Source organism: Aspergillus niger (assembly GCF_000002855.4).
Source record: "Aspergillus niger supercontig An01".
Lineage (NCBI taxonomy): Eukaryota > Fungi > Ascomycota > Eurotiomycetes > Eurotiales > Aspergillaceae > Aspergillus > Aspergillus niger.
This window is the reverse complement of record NT_166518.1, coordinates 2,776,544-2,794,524: the sequence shown is the minus strand read 5'-3', so window position 1 is coordinate 2,794,524 and position 17,981 is coordinate 2,776,544. Positions and strand designations below refer to the sequence as shown.

The 17,981-nt window shown below is 50.4% G+C and overlaps 7 protein-coding genes and 1 non-coding gene across 8 annotated transcripts; 4 read left to right on the top strand and 4 right to left on the bottom strand.

Annotated features, from left to right (window-relative positions):
• Nucleotides 1-762: 762 nt before the first annotated feature.
• Nucleotides 763-834, bottom strand: tRNA-Arg (ACG). The gene has a single exon. It is a non-coding gene; the product is annotated as a tRNA-Arg (tRNA).
• A 373-nt stretch (nt 835-1,207) lies between these two features.
• On the bottom strand, nt 1,208-4,817 carry An01g11860 (uncharacterized protein; the record flags this gene model as incomplete). The annotated part of the gene is made up of 5 exons (XM_059744408.1): nt 1,208-1,315; nt 1,434-3,148; nt 3,178-3,452; nt 3,554-3,628; nt 4,285-4,817. The coding sequence occupies 5 exons, from the start codon at nt 4,815-4,817 to the stop codon at nt 1,208-1,210; spliced, it is 2,706 nt and encodes a 901-aa protein (XP_059603344.1).
• A 665-nt stretch (nt 4,818-5,482) lies between these two features.
• Nucleotides 5,483-5,612, bottom strand: An01g11850 (hypothetical protein; the record flags this gene model as incomplete). The annotated part of the gene is made up of 2 exons (XM_059744401.1): nt 5,483-5,508; nt 5,540-5,612. 2 exons carry the CDS (start codon nt 5,610-5,612, stop codon nt 5,483-5,485), a joined length of 99 nt encoding a protein of 32 aa, XP_059603343.1.
• A 1,764-nt stretch (nt 5,613-7,376) lies between these two features.
• Nucleotides 7,377-8,639, top strand: An01g11840 (uncharacterized protein; the record flags this gene model as incomplete). Its single annotated transcript, XM_059744396.1, has 3 exons — nt 7,377-7,743; nt 7,798-8,117; nt 8,166-8,639. 3 exons carry the CDS (start codon nt 7,377-7,379, stop codon nt 8,637-8,639), a joined length of 1,161 nt encoding a protein of 386 aa, XP_059603342.1.
• Nucleotides 8,640-9,546: 907 nt separating this feature from the next.
• On the top strand, nt 9,547-10,599 carry An01g11830 (uncharacterized protein; the record flags this gene model as incomplete). The annotated part of the gene is made up of 1 exon (XM_059744390.1): nt 9,547-10,599. One exon carries the CDS (start codon nt 9,547-9,549, stop codon nt 10,597-10,599), a length of 1,053 nt encoding a protein of 350 aa, XP_059603341.1.
• A 508-nt stretch (nt 10,600-11,107) lies between these two features.
• An01g11820 (uncharacterized protein) lies at nt 11,108-12,908 on the bottom strand (the record flags this gene model as incomplete). The annotated part of the gene is made up of 2 exons (XM_059744384.1): nt 11,108-12,554; nt 12,658-12,908. 2 exons carry the CDS (start codon nt 12,906-12,908, stop codon nt 11,108-11,110), a joined length of 1,698 nt encoding a protein of 565 aa, XP_059603340.1.
• Nucleotides 12,909-13,331: 423 nt separating this feature from the next.
• An01g11810 (uncharacterized protein) lies at nt 13,332-14,668 on the top strand (the record flags this gene model as incomplete). Its single annotated transcript, XM_001389554.3, has 4 exons — nt 13,332-13,485; nt 13,549-13,945; nt 13,994-14,325; nt 14,379-14,668. The coding sequence occupies 4 exons, from the start codon at nt 13,332-13,334 to the stop codon at nt 14,666-14,668; spliced, it is 1,173 nt and encodes a 390-aa protein (XP_001389591.1).
• Nucleotides 14,669-15,697: 1,029 nt separating this feature from the next.
• An01g11800 (uncharacterized protein) lies at nt 15,698-17,713 on the top strand (the record flags this gene model as incomplete). Its single annotated transcript, XM_001389553.1, has 5 exons — nt 15,698-16,216; nt 16,276-17,163; nt 17,216-17,390; nt 17,438-17,554; nt 17,604-17,713. The coding sequence occupies 5 exons, from the start codon at nt 15,698-15,700 to the stop codon at nt 17,711-17,713; spliced, it is 1,809 nt and encodes a 602-aa protein (XP_001389590.1).
• Nucleotides 17,714-17,981: the final 268 nt, after the last annotated feature.

Here is a 17,981-nt window from a genome sequence, read left to right as displayed (position 1 = left end):
CCGTGGCTTTCCTTAGTGCATTGCTCTAAGCCCCTAAGGTGTTGACAAGTCCATCAACTGTAACTCAACCTCGTCATCGTCAATAGTCGCGGGTTACATGCACTAACGGAAGTGGCTGCAGTGGTAGGAGCATAATTCGCCAGTGGTATGTTAACCAACGCCATCAGCTTGTACTAGAGCGGGGAAGAGGAAGGAGGCCGGCGAGGATAAGCATGTGCCCCGGCCGTTGTAGGAGGTCGTGCAGACAAATCAGGCATCTTGGATAGTAAGATACAATGCATCTACGACCCGCTCGGCGGGCCGCTGGAGCTGTGGAAGTGGAGACAAAGCAGCCACCAACCACCGTCTGAACTAGTTCAATGTAGCGCGGGAAAGTCCTTTGGGGTGGAGGGGGAGAAGGGACGGATATTGGCAAACAATGCGTCGTTTGCATCCTGCAGCATAGTGCGTGAAGCATGGCTGGTTGACGGACGGCCTCGCAGGATACATTGTGTTGGTCCATGCTCGCAACGTTTCGTCAGGCATCACTCACACGAGTCAGTATGCAGCACATCGACATATGTAGGGTCTAGAAGAATATTTGGGGGAGGCTGACACCAGTCCTGCCCATGTCTCATGCATCGTTGGAGTGCGATAGGTGTGAAAGGTGATGGTACGGTCGGGGACACCAAGCTGGTGGAGCTGTGAAGAGGGGAAGGAGTGATCGAAGTGTACGGAGTATAGACGACAGACAATGTGAAAAAAATAAAATGCAAAAAGAAATGACCTACGCAGGACTCGAACCTGCAATCTCTTGATCCGTAGTCAAGCGCCTTACCATTGGGCCAGCAGGCCAATTGTTGAAAATTAGTGAACTAAATTTGCATTCTAAGGCTAGTTAGCCGCTTGCCTCACAGTTGCACCATCGACGGAAGTGCGAATCTTCAGGATCCCCATTTTGATAGTAGACCTGCGGGTTTGCTTTATGTTTTGGTTGGTGTGGCCTGAAACGTATTTAAACAGGTACATGCTATTCTATTTTGGCACTTTTATGGTAGTTTCATCTGCTATGGTCTGTATTGGAAGGGTGCTGTAAGTGGCGGATGAAGGTATATATATTCACAAACAGTTTCTTTTCTACCTTTTCGAATAACACCGACTCTTGTCTCTTGAGAATACCAGAGACACCCACAGAAGACGTAAACTATCAATAGTACACACCACCGGTCTAGTAAGCACCATAGGCAATGAGCTTAGATGAAAAGGAAATAGAAAAACATAGTGTCCGAAGGTTGGAGCGTTCGAACTTCCACGTACCCGCGACACCATTCGACAACTTTACATAACCGATAAATAACCATGAAATTCATACACGCTCCCGCCAAATAATGCATAAAGAGATCACAAGTCACGGCATAAATCGTTCTCATATAACATCAAGTTACATCACCTACCCTGCCCTGCAACTGAAAAGCCTCGCCAACGAAGGGAAAGCTATCCCACACCGGCAGCTGCATACCGTCGAGACCAGTGAATGCTGCATCAATCCCCAGAGAGTCCATAAAACCCAGGCGCTGAATACCAGCCCATGGATCCGAGATGCCGGCCTCAGGGGATATAGCAGAAACGCTATTCAACAATGGCGTGTCTAACCCCCGTTGCACCTCCACAGAGGGCCTGCGATCATCCAGACTGAAAAGCTTACTGACATATCGCCCCTTGATCTGGCGGGAATGCTGTTCCAGTCGTCGACGCTGCTCAGTAACGGCATTGCCCAGGCAACTAAGTATCTCATAATAATGTGCTGCCTGGGCGGACTGCTCCGAAAGCACACGAAGAATCTCCAGGGCTTCCCCATAAGCCCGTTCATGCGAGGGCTCTGCCTCCTTCCGAGAGAACATCGAGAACCCGAGAACCAAAGCGGCAGCGAATACAAAAGCTTTCAGTATGCACATATTACCTAGCATTAATCCAGAGCGGTGCACCTCGGAGCACGTCTGTATCATGTACAAGGCCGAATCGATGCAAGCAGTTGCCAGATTGGAATGTGCCGCCTCCTCGTGCAACAGATCACTTGATGCGCCGTCTGTAGAGTCGTTGTGCAACCGCGCCAGCCGCACGCCTAGTACTGACACCAGGAAGGGTCGCGTAGCTGTGATTACCGCAAAATGGTAGATGCACGCAACGTGAAGATTGTTGATGATATGGGTTCGCGCAGCAGGTTCGTCGAAGTCAAGGTTAGGAGGCTCTACCAATGGGCCCGGTAATTCATCGCTCCATTGCTTGAGTTTGGCCAGAAGCGATTCTGCGAGATCAGCCGAGGCTCCTTCTTTGCTGTACATAGACGAGATAATCTCCTCTAAGATCCTCGAGACTCCGTAGGACGCAACCAGGCCCATCGACATGTGGCCCTCCAGGAGTGTGTAACGGATAGGCCCATCATCTGTCTCTGAACGTAGAGCAGCTGTCGCAGCCGGCCTCCCAAGGATAGAGCTTACCAGGAGGTCCAGGTTATAGACACTCATCCACACCCTTGCTCTCTGGTGTTGCTCAGGGTTAGGCACGGCATCCGCGAGCTCGGTGAGATGAAGACCCAATGCCACGGCAGCCCGGACAGCCACTCCAAGATACATGAAGGCAGCATTCCGACGACAAGCACCAAGCATATAGAAGGACATCAATAGGAACAACCGTATCAGAGGTAGGCTTGGGTTTTCTAACATCCCCTCAAAGGCGCTGCGTTGAGCACGGGAGAAGAAATAGCGTTCGGCTTGCTCGGTCGATACAGTGCGTTTGCTAGCCTGTGCCCCGATAGCGATTATCATATCTGCGACGGCCATCTCTGTTCTATCCGGATGTGTGCTAGGCTCAATCAAAGCATCAAGAATTTCCATAGCTTCCGCACCTGACAAGACGTAGATAAAGCCACTCGTAGCAGAGCTATAGGTCTGATAGTACTGGAGTAGCTGATACGAGTCCAGACTACTCTCTAGTGTTGGAGGAGTTCCATGCGGTGTCTCCGTCTCCAGCATATCTTCACTTTTCACATTGTGCGAGAATTGCGATGGCCCAATATACTGTGATACAGTGTCTCGGACCAATTGTAGGAAGGACAAGGAGGCAGCCTTTCCCACATAGACTGCCGAACGCGAAAAATTAGCTACAGCCTCTGATACAACCCATTTAGTTCTGTATTACCTCGTTCGCCGCGGAGATTGCGGAGCATCCGCGGATGGGTCCTATGTAACGTTTCTGGGGACATAGGCTGAGTATCTACTGTCGATCGACTTGGCTCCGAAGCCTCGAAACTAGCGGAATCTGCCCGACCTGCCAAGGTATTCGCACCAAGGGTTGTGGTTGGTCGACGCCCAGAATCATATGTTACATTGCTATTGTCGGAAATTCGGGTGTTTGCAGTCGGCCGTTGAGCAGCGGGCCGTGGACTCGGCACGCATGTATCGGCGCGTCCGAGCCTGATGCATTTTGAGCATGGAAATGTCCCACTGCATCGCTTTTTTGTCGACCTGCACGCATTGCAAGCCTCATAGGCTCTTAGGCGGTTGGCTGGGTGTACTTTAGGGCGGGGCATAGTACCGAGGATGGCATGCCGAGATGTTCAGTGGATCCGTCTGGGGTGCCAGTGATGCCGCTGATGTTCGGTGTAGTAGATCCGATTTCAGAGGGGTTCGTTCAGGGCCTGACAAGAGTGCTGTCTGCAAGGAGTTAGACTGGAAGCACCCCGCATTGTGCCACGACAGTCTGAAGGGGAATGAAGAGAGTGTGGAGATTATCATTCGATGAAGTATTGAGGTAACACTATCGGATGAAGTTATCGGATGGAGATAAGCAGCAGTTCGGAAGCCGCCGCGGATGATCCTCGGGCACGTGAGCGCCAGGGGTTCAACGCCGAATTTCAGGCACCATTAATTTACGATTGACGATTTCACTGCAGGAACAGAAAAGCAAAAAGTCACATTTCACTTTCTAAACTAGAGTACCTGATGAACTACCTGTCAATGTCAGGAATTCACAATAACATTCTTCATTGCGAATCGACGCGTCCAAAGGAGCGACGGCGAGCATCCCAGATGCTGCTACAGCGTCAGACTAAACCCAAAAAGCCAAAGATTCCCGATCTCCTAACACTACACATCCATGCGATATAGCAGGCTTCTTTCACCGGATTGTTGGTCCCGCGAACCTTGATCATAACAGTCAGCAATGTTTTGCAATTATCGGGCAAAGCTGTCATACCTCTAGTTCGACTTCTCGCTCTCACACAGCTGAGCGAACTTGTCAACGTACCCGGGGAGGGTCTTCTGCCAGACAGTCGCGTCGGAATCGATCTGCTTGATCTTGGTGCAGTCGGCGTCGGTGATGTTCACGGAGCCTTGGAGCTGGCCAATGTTGTTCATGATGATGGGCTGGCTAGCCTTGAGCGCACAAATGCCGTAGTTGGCCAGACCCTCGAGGTCATTGCACAGAGGCTTGTCGCCTTCAGACTTGCAGTCCTTCTCGATGGCGGAAGTGATCTGAGTCTGGATTTTCTGGAAAGAGGCCTGCTCGGAGGCGGGTATGTCCAGCTTCTGGTCCAGGTCCTTCATGATCTGGGGGAAGACCGACTCCTGAAGGTACTGATTGTGCTGGTTGATGGTGGCAGTGCAGTTCTTCTCGCAGACCTCCTTGTGGAAGTAGGAGAGCAGCTGGAGAGGCTTGTTGCCAATGACCTGGGGGATCTCCAAGCAGGTCTCGGGGATGTTGGGGATGGAGGGGAAGGCGGCGTTCGCAGCGGAGAGGAAGGTGGTGGCCACCATAGCAGAACCGACAGTGAACTTCATCTTGCTGAATGGAAAGCTGATATTGCTTTTAGGTATTGAAAATTTGAGAGTATGAGAGTGAGATGCGATGGGATGCGATGCTGATGATGATAGAAACTGTTCAGCGGGCAAGGAAGAGGTTTATATACCTTTGGCTCCTCGGGCCGTCAAGGCTGGCATGAGTATGGAAGACATTGATAGCCTATCGATAATGCACCTGTTCATTCTTCATGAAACGATATGATGTAGCACCGGGTTGAATGTAGGTTCAGCCGGGATCTCTGGAAAATTCCATACCGCCTCGATTTTTGGACGAAACATTAGATGGGCTGTTCTCTTTGGTGGGAAGGTCGGCCGCTGGAGCCTGATGGAAGTATAAGCATCAGGGCCTGTTGATCATCAAGACCCTGGTTGACCGATTCTTGGGTGAGGGTGGAGCAGGAACGGGGACGATCATGATGGATGGACGAACAAGAAGATGTCTGTGCCTTGCTCATCCCGGGGGATCGATCATGAAACGGGCTCTAAAACGCCTGATTCGAACTTTATTGTCATTCCAGTTCCCAGGTACAACAATGCTAGACCTGCTCTACATCGGAAACTCGTACCCGCGTAACTTCGGCGATACTTTCAAGGAAGTCACTCTTTCTGGGAGTTCTGTATGTTGTAATATGGTCTTCATCATTTCAATTGCCTTTGTCATTCTTGTAGTCTACAAAGCCGTTCCTGCAGTTCATACTTACAGTAGTCCTGAGCATATACACTAGTGCAAGGAAGTTTTGCCAGCAGGGGCAACAATGAAGTGTCGCCCAGCATGCTTTGTCTCTACCCAGATACTTCCCGATGATTATAGCCGAGCCAGGGTCCTGATGTCCTTATGGCAGGATAAATCTCGGAACTTGTTACATCATTTCTTTTAGAGGCAGACCCTGGAGCACATGCGCGCACAAGGACCCTAATAGTGCCCGAAAGGGCAGATCCCATTCCGGTAGGATCAACATGGCAGAATCTGTGCTGTGCGGGTGAACCGGCTATCAATCTCAAACGGTCATGGCTGTAGGGGGTGTGGTCCTGATACGTTCATCGGGGCATCAGGTAGACTGAAAAATGAGCCATACTAAACTACCCGGCATTGAAGGTAGCCGACAGTCAATCTAGTAGAAACGGGCTATTTTGGGTAGCAGACTCCAACCCTGTATACACAATATGCAAGTAGATTTAAATTTCTCTATGTATTTTGTTCGCACTCGAGATAGCATGTCTCAGGATCCATACTGACTCGACCCGTATAGGGACTACTACTTCTCCAAGCTGAGACCAGGCTAATTTTTGCGCGAAGTAGAGCACAGCCAATGCACGTATCGCGTGTTAGCTTCGCGGAACTAGTTGTAGTGTTACTTGTTGGAGACCGGAAACATTGGAGTAGAATGTAGACCTGTTGGTGTTGTTGGAGTCCAAGGCATAAGTTATGGATGTGGTTGTGCCGAACGGAATCAAAGATATACTTCCCGTCCTCAGGCACCAAATGCATCAACTTTATTGTGGAGAAACCACCACCACCACCACCACCAACAACCACGGAGGCAAGTTACGTCTGATGGAAAAGACAATAGTCGTTAGTCAAAGAAACAGACCATGGAAGCTTCAGGAAACAGTAACACGCGAATTCGATCTCCAAGTGAAGGCTCGGCCAGCGGTGAGGAAGAGTTTTCGCGGGCGCTGATTGGGCGACCCACTCAAGCAGCAAGCAAAAACGGGCAAAACACATGACCTCGCTAGTGGCTAGCGTAAGCGAGCGTCCACCGCGCAGATATAAAAGGCCCTTTCCCCCCAACCATTTAGAAAATTAAGCGACTCTACGTTAGTCTCCCCTCCCCCCTACATTTGGGAAGAGCCTTTCAGCCTTCCCAAATGATGCACTTTGGAGAATCATCAGCTAACCACTTTCTGCCTACAGTTCAAAGAATCACTTTAGAGTAGACGTCCCACCTCTGAGCTCTTCTAAAGAGCCACAGAATCTCCACCCTTGCTGATGACTGCTATGTCCTCGATGCCCTAAAGTGAAGCCGTTTTACTTCCGACTCGACCTTGCATTTGCACGCTCTGTTACAATCTGTCTTCGGATGGACTTGTTTCGGGTGTCGGTGCGATGGTCCAGGGAGTGGTGATGATCTTTACCTTGTCATGATGTCTTGACTTCGGTCGGTCGGACTTGGTGGGTGTCGAGGAGGTCTGAAAGGTGTCTCCTCTTTTACACTTTAATGTTGGTGTGCTAGAGTATTTGGAGTTGCTCAATCTTGTTTCTCTTTTCATTTATTCAGATATCAAATGATACCCAATTTTTCTTGAAACTATATACACAATCTCGTCGTAGCCGTAACCGAACTGCAAATCACTAAGCATAGCATGGGTAAACGCTCTGAAATGCAAAGCCGAAACGGACATAGACGGGTCACCCAATTTCCAAACAACATACGACTCGCGTCACATGTGATAGCGACGGTTTATATGACGAGTGGTCAATTCCCTCATAACATACATCATGGCTTATCACCGACATCAACCATCTTAAGAATCCTTATGGATTCCTCTCCAGCCTTCTCATTGACGCCACAGCAAAACCAAAAGGCCCATGCGCTTCTGCATCTCTTTATCCAGGATTATGGCCTCGGTCAACGCGTACATAGGGGTTACAGGCCTGCAAAACTAATCATGGAGATGTTTGAACGGGTAACGTCGAAAGACAATTTTCTAGAAATTTTCTTTTCATATATGTATGAGAGCTACAAAGCTGCTGGAGAGACTGGGGAAATTAATATAACTGTTGCTCTATCTTACTTTGAGTCCTTCACTGGAGATCAAAGTATAGATCCAAGCAAATCGATGTTCATAAAGGGTGCTCTCGAAAGTTTTGCTGAGAATATTGTTGACAACTTCCTTCTTCCACGTATGAATGTCCCTTGTCCTTTGAACCTGCTGATCTGCTAATGCGGTCACTTAGTCAGGGCTTCGTCAAGTAAGACCCCACAAGTAACACCAGCAGCATTGTCCTTGAGTCAGACACCTACACCATTGGGCACGAGACAGCGTGTATCTGTCTTACGGAAAGATTGTCTTGTACGTGATCACCACCGGTGCGTGATATCCCGCAAATTTGATATCGTCGAAGCCAGGAAGCGCAACGCCGAGGATGGTGATAATTGTAAAGATGACAATGGAAACCTCTTGAGCAGTAGCTCACGGGGCGAATTCCAGTATCTGGAAGTTGCGCACATCCTTCCTTACAGTTTGACAACATTGGCGCAGGGAGAGTCAGAGTTGGTACGTTTATCAATAATCATCTACTGGCTGCATATTAACCTTTCCAAGAGCGAGGCAAAAAGGAAGGTGTTTCGAATACTGGATATGTTTGACCCTGGGCTCAGTCACCGTCTTGATGGCCCGAACATCGATAGACCCATCAATGCTCTTACACTGACGCTTGATTATCATCGACTGTTTAGTGGATTCCAAATTTATTTCGAGCCCACAGGAAGGCCACATGAATATAAGATCGACTCGCTTGAAGAGAGTACCTTCCTGCGCGACCCGTTCTTCCCCGTCACTCGTACTCTGAGCCTTAGTCCTAACCAGTCGATTGATTCACCAGACCCCAGACTTCTCCGTGTCCACTGCGCCATTGCACATATTATGAAACTCAGCGGGGCCGGCGACTATATCGAGAAAGTCCTGCGTGACATGCAGGAGGTGGAAGTTAAAGCTGATGGCTCAACAAATCTAGGTTATTTAATGGGTTTGCGACTCAACGGTTGGTTAACGACTCTTTCAGACCTGCATGCATAAAAGGCCCCCTAGCACTCCGTTCTTCTCTGGCCAGACACAGACCTTGTGCACACACCCTACAGGAAGAAGCAAGACTGAACATTACGACCATCTCCACATGTCTGCTAATGCTGTTGAATAAACCCCCCACCTTTGCACGCGCGCCGCCCCCCTCGTCTCTTTTCCTTTTTTCCCCACCTGGGCAAAGGCCTTTTTTAAGGGGGTATAAAACCGGGTAATATGGTGGCGGATACTATATCAGCATGACTGCCCCTTTCAAGCAAATACCATGGATTCCCCCAAAGCGATGAATAAAGGAACAAGAATTGACTTGTCAGCTGAGTGGGTATGGTTAGCAGTGCTGGAGAAGTTCATCAATACAGTCCTAAATTACGAGCCTTTAGTTAACGCCTGGAGTACACGAGGAGGAGAATGCTGTCTTGAGAGTACTCCAGGAAGTATGCAGTACCGCTGATAGCGTTGAGAACTAGGCCCCCGGACTGGGGTTATACTACAAACACAGGCTGATACGATCGGAAATTCGCAATATCATGAAAATCATCATTCACTCTTCTGCTTTTTGTCACGCTATATTTATCTGACCATATTTTGCGATGAAGCGCATTGCCGAACATGCGAGGATTCGAGTGGAGAGTACTATCAACCGTAGATAAAGTAGGTGCCTTGCCATTGGTCATCGTCATTGGATAGGCGGTTGCTGCGAGATGCATGATATGATGTAAGAGTACGATAAGTTACGATCATCCGAGCTTACTTGGTATATTCCGAAAGTATATAGCCCTTCCAGGAAACCGGTGTACTATCTATCATGTGATAGTGGTCAATCCCCCCGATAATGTCCGGCCCAACACTTCTGGATTTATCATATGGACAACAGTCAGAATCAAGAATGTAGGCCAGCACCGCCATGGCCATCACACTTGAGGATGTTACCAAAGTCCCCTTCTACAATTTCCACGACCCTATCCCATCACCACCACCACCACCCTCCTTATCGCGTAAACTTCCGACTTTCAAAACAACACTTCCCACGCTGTACTCATCTATACTCCTAGAACATTCCGAGCCAGCACCACCGGCTCTAAAAGAACCCATTACCCCAACACCAACACCACCACCACCACCAAAACCAAACCTCTTCCTCACCCTCCCATCCGAACTCCGCGTCCTCATCTACAATCACCTCCTAATCAGCCACCACCAACAACCCCCCCGCGGCCGAACTCTCTCTCTCTCCCTCTCCGTCGCTGACAACATCGCCAACAAAAACAAGACCCCACCCTCCACCCTCAAGAAAATCCACCTCTACACGCCATACCAACACTACCACCTCCACCCCTCGATCCTCCACACCTGCAAACAAATCCACGCCGAAGCCTTCCCCATCCTCTATACCCACAACATCTTCTCGATAACCCATCCGGCCCAACTCCTCCACCACATCACGAACATCGGACCCGTCAACACCTCCCTCCTGCGCTCTCTCCACATCTTCGTCCCATGGGAATGCTCCAGCTCCGATATCTGGTCGTGGGTCGTCCTCCTCAATGACTTATCTGAGCACGCTACGGGGTTAAGACAGTTAGAAATTGGATGGGACACGCACATTCGGTGGCTTCCGCACATGGAGCCCGGCGATGAGACAAGAGGGCTCGGGGATAATATTCTCTTTGTGCATGCGTTGGCCAGGCTGAGGCAGTTGGAGAGGTTGAAGATTTATGGTTTTTTTGGGATAGAGTGGCCGGAGTATTTGAGGAAGGAGTTGGGGAAGGGTGGGACGGTCGTGGAGGTGGAGTGTGGGTTTAGACCGGATGTGTTGGAGGGGTATGAGGAGGCTGGCGAGGGGGCGAATGAGAGGGTGAGGGTTGGAAGGATTTTGGATGAGGCGAGGGAGTTGGAGGAAGAGAATATGGAGAATTTTAGATTGTTTCAGAGGGGGACGGTGGGGGTTGTGCCTTAATGGGGACTGATTTATTTACTATCTAGATGGCTGGCATTTGGGGATTGGGGTGTTGCTCTGATACTACTATGTAGTAATGTTTAATTGATTGATTGGTATTCTGTGATGAAGGACTGCAATTGATCCTAGATAGTTCATACTTAGTATGTAAAGCAAACATCAAGAGTGGGGCGCCGTTTTCTCGGCCCCACCGATGCCCCTGCAGGTGTACCTTGAACAAAGTATAAAAAGAACAGTAGTATAGTGTGTGTGGAGTATTCAGTTATGCATTGTCATTAAATCATCGTATCCTCTTTTATCCCGGAGGGCTGATCTGAGGTACGTAGTCGACATACCGGATCTGTTCTCTGTGTATGCTGGTTCACCATTCGTGATTTGTCTTGGTAATGATTATTATTCTATGGGATATCAATAGTTATACTATCAAAGCTGAAATCAATTCGGATAAGTGGTTAATCATGGAGGCAACTGCTGGTATTATCATCAATACATGTATCATCATAACGGCTCATTTACTATCTGAACCCCCCTTGCTCTCAGGGTGATTCCCATTCGCAGCCCCGGCATTTCCACCACTGTTTCCTCCTCCTCCGCCTCCTCCTCCCTTGGGGGCTCCCTTGCCCTTGGACCCTCGTCCACCGCGTGGTCCACGAGATGAGTTGCCCCCCGAGCCGCTTTCATTGGACTTATTCCCCCGGCTATTGTTACCACCACCGCCACCACCACCACCGCCGCCGCCGCCTCCCGAGGATGCTTGGGCTTCACTGCGGCCTTTGCCGCGGCCCTTCTCTCCACCGGGGTTGGCCTTTCTCTCTAGCACGACAACTTGACTCTGCGCGACCGAGACAGGACTAGCAGCAATGGCCTTTTGAAGTCCGTCGGGTTCTGCGAAATCAATGTAGCCGAATCCTTTCTTCTTATCAATCTCCACTTTGAGAACCTTTCCGAATGGCGCGAATGCGGCTTCCAGAAGTGGCTCGGTAACGCCCTGAGATGGGTTGGCGTGCTTGAGGAATGCTTGGGTAGCGGTCGCTGCCGGTCCTGCCGATGCTTGCTTCCCCTTCCCAGACTTTCCCGGCTTAGGTGTAGTACTGACTGGAGTGCTTGCTTCGGATGGCTCACTGGGTGGTTGTGTGTTGCTGCCCTTGGACTTGTCCCGAGCCGAGTTCGCCCCCTTGGAAGGTCTGGACGGCGTCTCCTTCTTGCTCGTATCTGGGGTTGCAGTTCCGCTCTGATCAGACTTGGGCGTATCTCCATCAACGGCCGCTGCTTTGCCACCCCTGCGGCGACCGGACGGAGCAAGCCCCAGGTCGCGCTGGAGGATCTTGGCAGCAGCCGCGACACTTCCACGTTCGCGTTTCCGCTCTGTAGATGTCTGTGGCGTATCCTTGGGTGAGTTTTGCGCTGGAGATGATTTCGCGGCTTGCTTGGCAGCAACATTAGCAGCCTGCTTGTTTGCGGCCTTCACAGCTTCCTTGGTAGCTTTGTCGGACTTGGATTTCTTCTCGGGTTTCTCCGTAGCAGCAGAGTCCTTTGTATCCCTGTCAGGACGTTGTAGCAACTTCTTCGCCTGGATCTTCTCCCCCTTGGAGTCCTTGTCCGACTTGTGTTTAGATTTGCTGGATTCCTTCGCCTTGTTGGCCTTCTTCTCTCTGATGTACTGCACCAAAGGCGTAACAGTCACCGTCTCCTTCTTATCCTCCCCATCAGCGCCAGACTCGACAGGAGCCGGTTTGGCAAGTGGTTGCGTGAGGCTCTCGAGAAAAGCGATGAACTCGGGGTCTTGGTCGATAGTTCCTTGACGGGCGTCTTTGCGCGAACGGTTTCCGGCAATCTTGGCATAAGGTGCGAATTCCAAAGATGGAGGTCCCAAAAGGACAGGATCGGTTGAGGTATTACGGGCGTCCAAGAAAGACGTTTGGCGGACTTTGTTCGAGAGCGGGATGGTGTGATCGCTGGACATGACATGGATATACGCACGCGAAGGCCGAGAAGGTTTGGCTGGACTATACAGCATACTGTTAGCGAAAGTCTTCACAGGTTACAATGCTAGCTTACTCTTTAGAGACCTTTCCTGGCTTGTATTGGAACCAGTCGACCTTCCCACCGCCAACCTTCCATTCCGAGCCCAACGCTGTCTCGAATTCCGCTTGTGTTAGTCCGGGTGGCAGACGTCTGACGAGGAGCTTCAATCGAGGCGCGGCTGGCTTTGGAGCCTTCTTTGGCGGCGCAGAGGCATTCTTCTGAGTCGCAGCGGCGGGGATCTGGAGAACGCCTCCTGTAGACTTGCCCGCAGGGATCTGCGTCATGATGGAAATGCTGAAGTGTTGGGACTTCCGCCCCGACTGGAGGATGGGTGTATCGTTGAGCGAATGGGTTGAGGGTGTTGCGCTAAAACGACAGATATACTATAAGACGCAGAAAGATAGTCACTCCGCAGCCGCAATTACTTGTGCACTGTGCTTGAACGACTGGTGAAGCTGTTATCGTGTAGGAGAATCCGCCCGCACCACGTGACCGATGGCGGGAATTGGCAGTGCATCTTCAGTGACCCAAAGCCAACCTCCCCTGCGGGGAAAGACCGTCGGCGCGCATCCCGCTAAGCAACCCGTGTGCTCTGGCGTATGCGAGCGACTATCCTTTGAAAGACTAGTTCATTCATTACTCTACTCTTATTCTCCCCTTTCTTGCACCGTTCTCACTGTGTTCACCCATATCATACCGAGTTCATCATGGTGGATAGTAAGGTCCCTCAGCCGGGACCGGCCAAGTTGAAGCGCAATGCTGGCCCCGACGAGTGGCTGGAGGCCGCAAAGGATTGCAAATACCTCTCGGAGACCCATATGAAACAGCTTTGTGAGATCGTCAAGGAGTTTATGATGGAAGGTGGGCTTTAGTTCGAGCATGTGGCGACCGACTCACCGGAGACTGACGGGTCGCATTATCCAGAATCGAACATTCAGCCAGTCTCAACACCCGTGACCATCTGTGGAGATATTCACGGCCAGTTTTACGACTTGTTAGAGCTATTCCGGGTCTCTGGAGGCATGCCCGATGAATCGGACGTCGAGCCGCCTAAAACGTCGCCTTCCGTAATTACCTCGGAGGACATCGAACCCCCTTCCACCATTACCGATCCTAAGCTACGCAAGAAATTGAGAAACTCTGGACACTCGGATGATTTTGCAGACGATGCGGGCTCGACTAGCAGCCAGCGCGCTCGGTCTTCCAGCGCAGGCTCGAATGAGGTTACATTGAATCGAAACTTTGTATTCCTCGGTGACTACGTGGACAGAGGGTACTTCAGCTTGGAGACCCTCACGTTGCTGCTGTGCCTCAAGGCGAAGTGAGTTATACTCATTGGTAAAGGTGAACTGTTCTAACAGTATATTAGGTATCCTGATCGGGTTACGCTGGTACGTGGTAACCACGAGTCTCGCCAGATCACTCAAGTCTACGGTTTCTACGAGGAGTGCTTTCAGAAGTACGGAAATGCCTCCGTATGGAAGGCTTGCTGCCAGGTTTTTGACTTCATGACACTGGGCGCCATCATTGACGGTAGGGTGCTTTGTGTGCATGGTGGACTGAGCCCGGAGATTAGAACACTGGATCAAGTGCGGGTGGTTGCGAGAGCCCAGGAGATTCCGCACGAAGGTGCTTTCTGTGACCTGGTTTGGTCGGACCCCGATGATGTGGAGACATGGGCAGTGAGTCCCAGAGGAGCTGGTAAGTCATTCGTTTACAAGACGAGCGAGTTCCCTTTACTGATCACCCTCTAGGTTGGTTGTTCGGAGACAAGGTTGCAGATGAGTTCTGTCATGTCAATGACCTGACCTTAATCGCCCGAGCCCACCAATTGGTCAACGAGGGTTACAAGTATCACTTCGCCAACCAAAACGTGGTCACGGTGTGGAGTGCTCCCAACTACTGCTACCGATGCGGCAACCTCGCCTCCGTATGCGAGATCGACGACGATCTAAAACCGACGTTCAAGCTCTTCAGCGCGGTTAGTGACGATCAACGACATGTGCCGACGTCGCGGCCGGGCCGCAGTGAGTATTTCCTGTAAGATATCGCATGGATACGCTTTTTATTCTCTCGTCTGCTTGCATTTCGCAAGACATGAGGCGTTTACTGCACCGGCGCTGGCGTTGGGAGTGGATACAGATGGCGCCTACGCACTGTGGGTGAAGACGGGTTACGAGCATCATATATTACGATTTGGGACACAGTTAATGAGGGTTACCTTTATGCATCCTGGTACAGCTTGGTCCAGAGGGTTTGTTTAGTCGAACTATGACGAATCAAATGATTGTTATGAACATTGCACGCTTTGGTGGCTAAAGGTTGTAGATAGCACCATGTGAGGTGTTACAGTAGCTTTTTACTGTAGCCGAGGACAGCATTCTCTACACGAGTACATCGGAGGTCATTCCAAAATTTCACCACTGGGTCTCTGGCAATCAATAACAAACTGCTGTTCCTTGCTTCCAGAGCTACTCTGGAAGCCTTGGGACAATCAAAACTCGGACCAGAGCCCGATAGAACATATTGTATCACTTCGTCCACATATGACCAGAGATATATTGCTAATCCAGATTTGATTTAATGACCTAAGTCTAACACCCGAACTAGAGCCCTCCACAATCAAACCGTGCGACCATCTCAAAGCTGCAAGTCTCGGCATCTCAACCGTTCGCGTGCCTTTCCTAATTAGGACTAGCACCATATACTCCGCCGTCACTCAAGGCATGAGCGTAGAATTCACATCCTCTGAGACACCAGCTTGAACGCCGGTATAATGTACTGCCACCACTATCTCCGGACCCCGGATTGCGGAGAAGATGGTCACTGAATACACCGAAGATCATTGGTGCAAACTATGACCGAGGCACGGACGCAAATGCCGCGCAGGTGCCGACCCCGGGATCGATTCCGGGGTAGCTCGGAATCAATCCCGGAGGCAGTTGAAGTATGACCAGTCAGGCCATTTCAGTACATCATATTTATGCGAGCCTTTATCTTCTTCAAGTGCCCATTTCTTTTTCTTTTTCCTTTCTAGATTTGAAGAAGAAACAAAGAACAAAGAAGAGACAACATGACACAAAAAGTCGACGTCCTGATCTGTGGCAGCGGCTCCGCGGGGCTCTGCGCAGCCACCTGGCTGGCTCGCTATGGCATTAAGTGTAAAGTGCTAGAGCGCCGGGATGGGCCCATGACAATGGGCCAAGCAGACGGTGTACAATGCCGCACGGTGGAAATCTTTGAGAGCTTCGGCATTGGCGAGGAGCTATTGCGCGAGTCGTACCATGTGGTGGAGGTCGTGTTTTGGGCCGATGATAGTGGCTCGGGAGTTATACGTCGCACGGGCAAGACGGCAGATACGCAGCCCGGATTGTCTCATCAGCCACATGTCATTCTGAACCAGGCGCGCATCAACGGGCTTCTCATTGAGCTGATGAAGAAATATAACGGCCAGGAGATCGATTACGGGTATACTGTCCAGGATGTCCGGGTTGATGAGAGTCAGCTTTCGGCGGGGCCGGAAGCATATCCGGTTAAAGTCACGGCTGAGAAGGACGGGAAGGTTGAGAGCTTTGAGGCGAAGTATGCTTTGGTATGTTATTTCTTACAATTTAGGGGGTCATTCTGGTATGTGTTTGCTGACGCTCTCAGGCATGTGATGGCGCACATAGTACGGTGCGCAAAGCGCTTGGATACAATATGATTGGTGATAGCACCGACGCTGTCTGGGGTGTCATGGACATGGTTCCACGAACGGACTTCCCCGATATTCGGAAGAAATCCAGTATCCGGTCCAAGGCAGGCAATATATTGGTTATACCCCGAGAAGGGGACAGCTACAATTTGACCCGATTCTACATTGAGCTTCCGACTGGCACTAAGGCGAAGGATGTCAGATTGGAAGATCTGCAAAATGCCGCAAAGCAGATTTTCAGTCCGTACCAGATTGACTTTGTTGAGACGGTCTGGTGGTCTGCTTACGCCATCGGGCAGCGTCATGCCGACTTCTTCCACAAGGATTACCGCGTCTTTCTTGCGGGGGATGCCTGCCATACGCACTCGCCAAAGGCGGGCCAAGGCATGAACGTCAGCTTGCAAGATGGGTACAATATGGGCTGGAAGCTTGCTTCGGTGCTAAAGGGCTTGGCGCATCCCTCATTGCTGGAGACTTATGTGCTTGAACGGGAGAAGGTGGCTATTGATCTGATTAACTTTGATCGGTATTTCGCCAAGTTGTTCTCCTCTCAGGGCAGTGCAACCCCCAAGGAGTTCCAAGAGGGCTTTATCAAGTCTGGAAAGTATACCGCAGGTTTGACAGCCAAGTACGATGAATCTCCTATTACTTCCGATACGGGCGTGTCGAATGAACTTGCCAAAAACGTCGTGGTGGGAATGAGGTTGCCTTGTGCGCAGGTTGTGCGATTCTGTGACTCCAAACCGCTGCAGCTGGCTGCATCGCTCAAGTCCGACTGTCGCTGGAGGGTGATTGCATTTTCAGGGGATCTCACCGTGTCACAGAATATGGCCGCATTGCAAGCTGTACGTTAGGGATTATCCTAGTGAGGATGAAGAAAATACTGACCGAGTACAGATTGGAGAATATCTCGGCTCCGATGACAGTCCTCTGCAGAGATTCCGTTTGAGAAGTGGCGAGCCCGACAGCCTTATCGAGCCAATTCTTGTTGCACATGGTGAGCGACATGGCTTCGAGCTGGAGCAGATCCCGCAGAGCTTCTATCCATTCACAGGAAAAAACCATATCAGAGGTGAGTTTACTGGCTTCGGAAAAAAGAGTCATCTAACAAGGATGTAGACCTTCACAAGATATTCTTTGATGATGAGAGCTACAACAGGGGTCATGGACATCTTTACGAGCACCTCGGTATCAGCCCTGACAAGGGTGCTATTGTCATCGTGCGTCCGGATCAATGTAAGCCTCCGTCGTCACTGGCCTTAGATGATCTACTGACAAACTTTAGACGTATCTGCTGTGTTCAGTCTGGATGAGTATAGACGAATCGGCCAGTTCTTTGAGGGATTTATGATCCCGCAGGAGAGGCCGGAGTCATTGACCGGAAGCAAGCTGTAGCCGGTGTACGCAGACCGCGCGTGCTTTTCCAGTTGAGAATGCTTGAGCCTCATATTCGGCATTCTTATCGTGTTGAATGCGACACAGAAGGAAATACACGCAAGGGTAACCAGTCACCAAGCGGGGCTGGGTCAATCAAGCTTACATGAATGGCACGAATGCTTGTTGTCGGATAGTTATTTAAAGCAGCATGGCGACACATCGAAATTTGTACAGCATAGACAGCTTCTAAATCTCATATCATTCAATTTCAACCCACTGCAAAGCA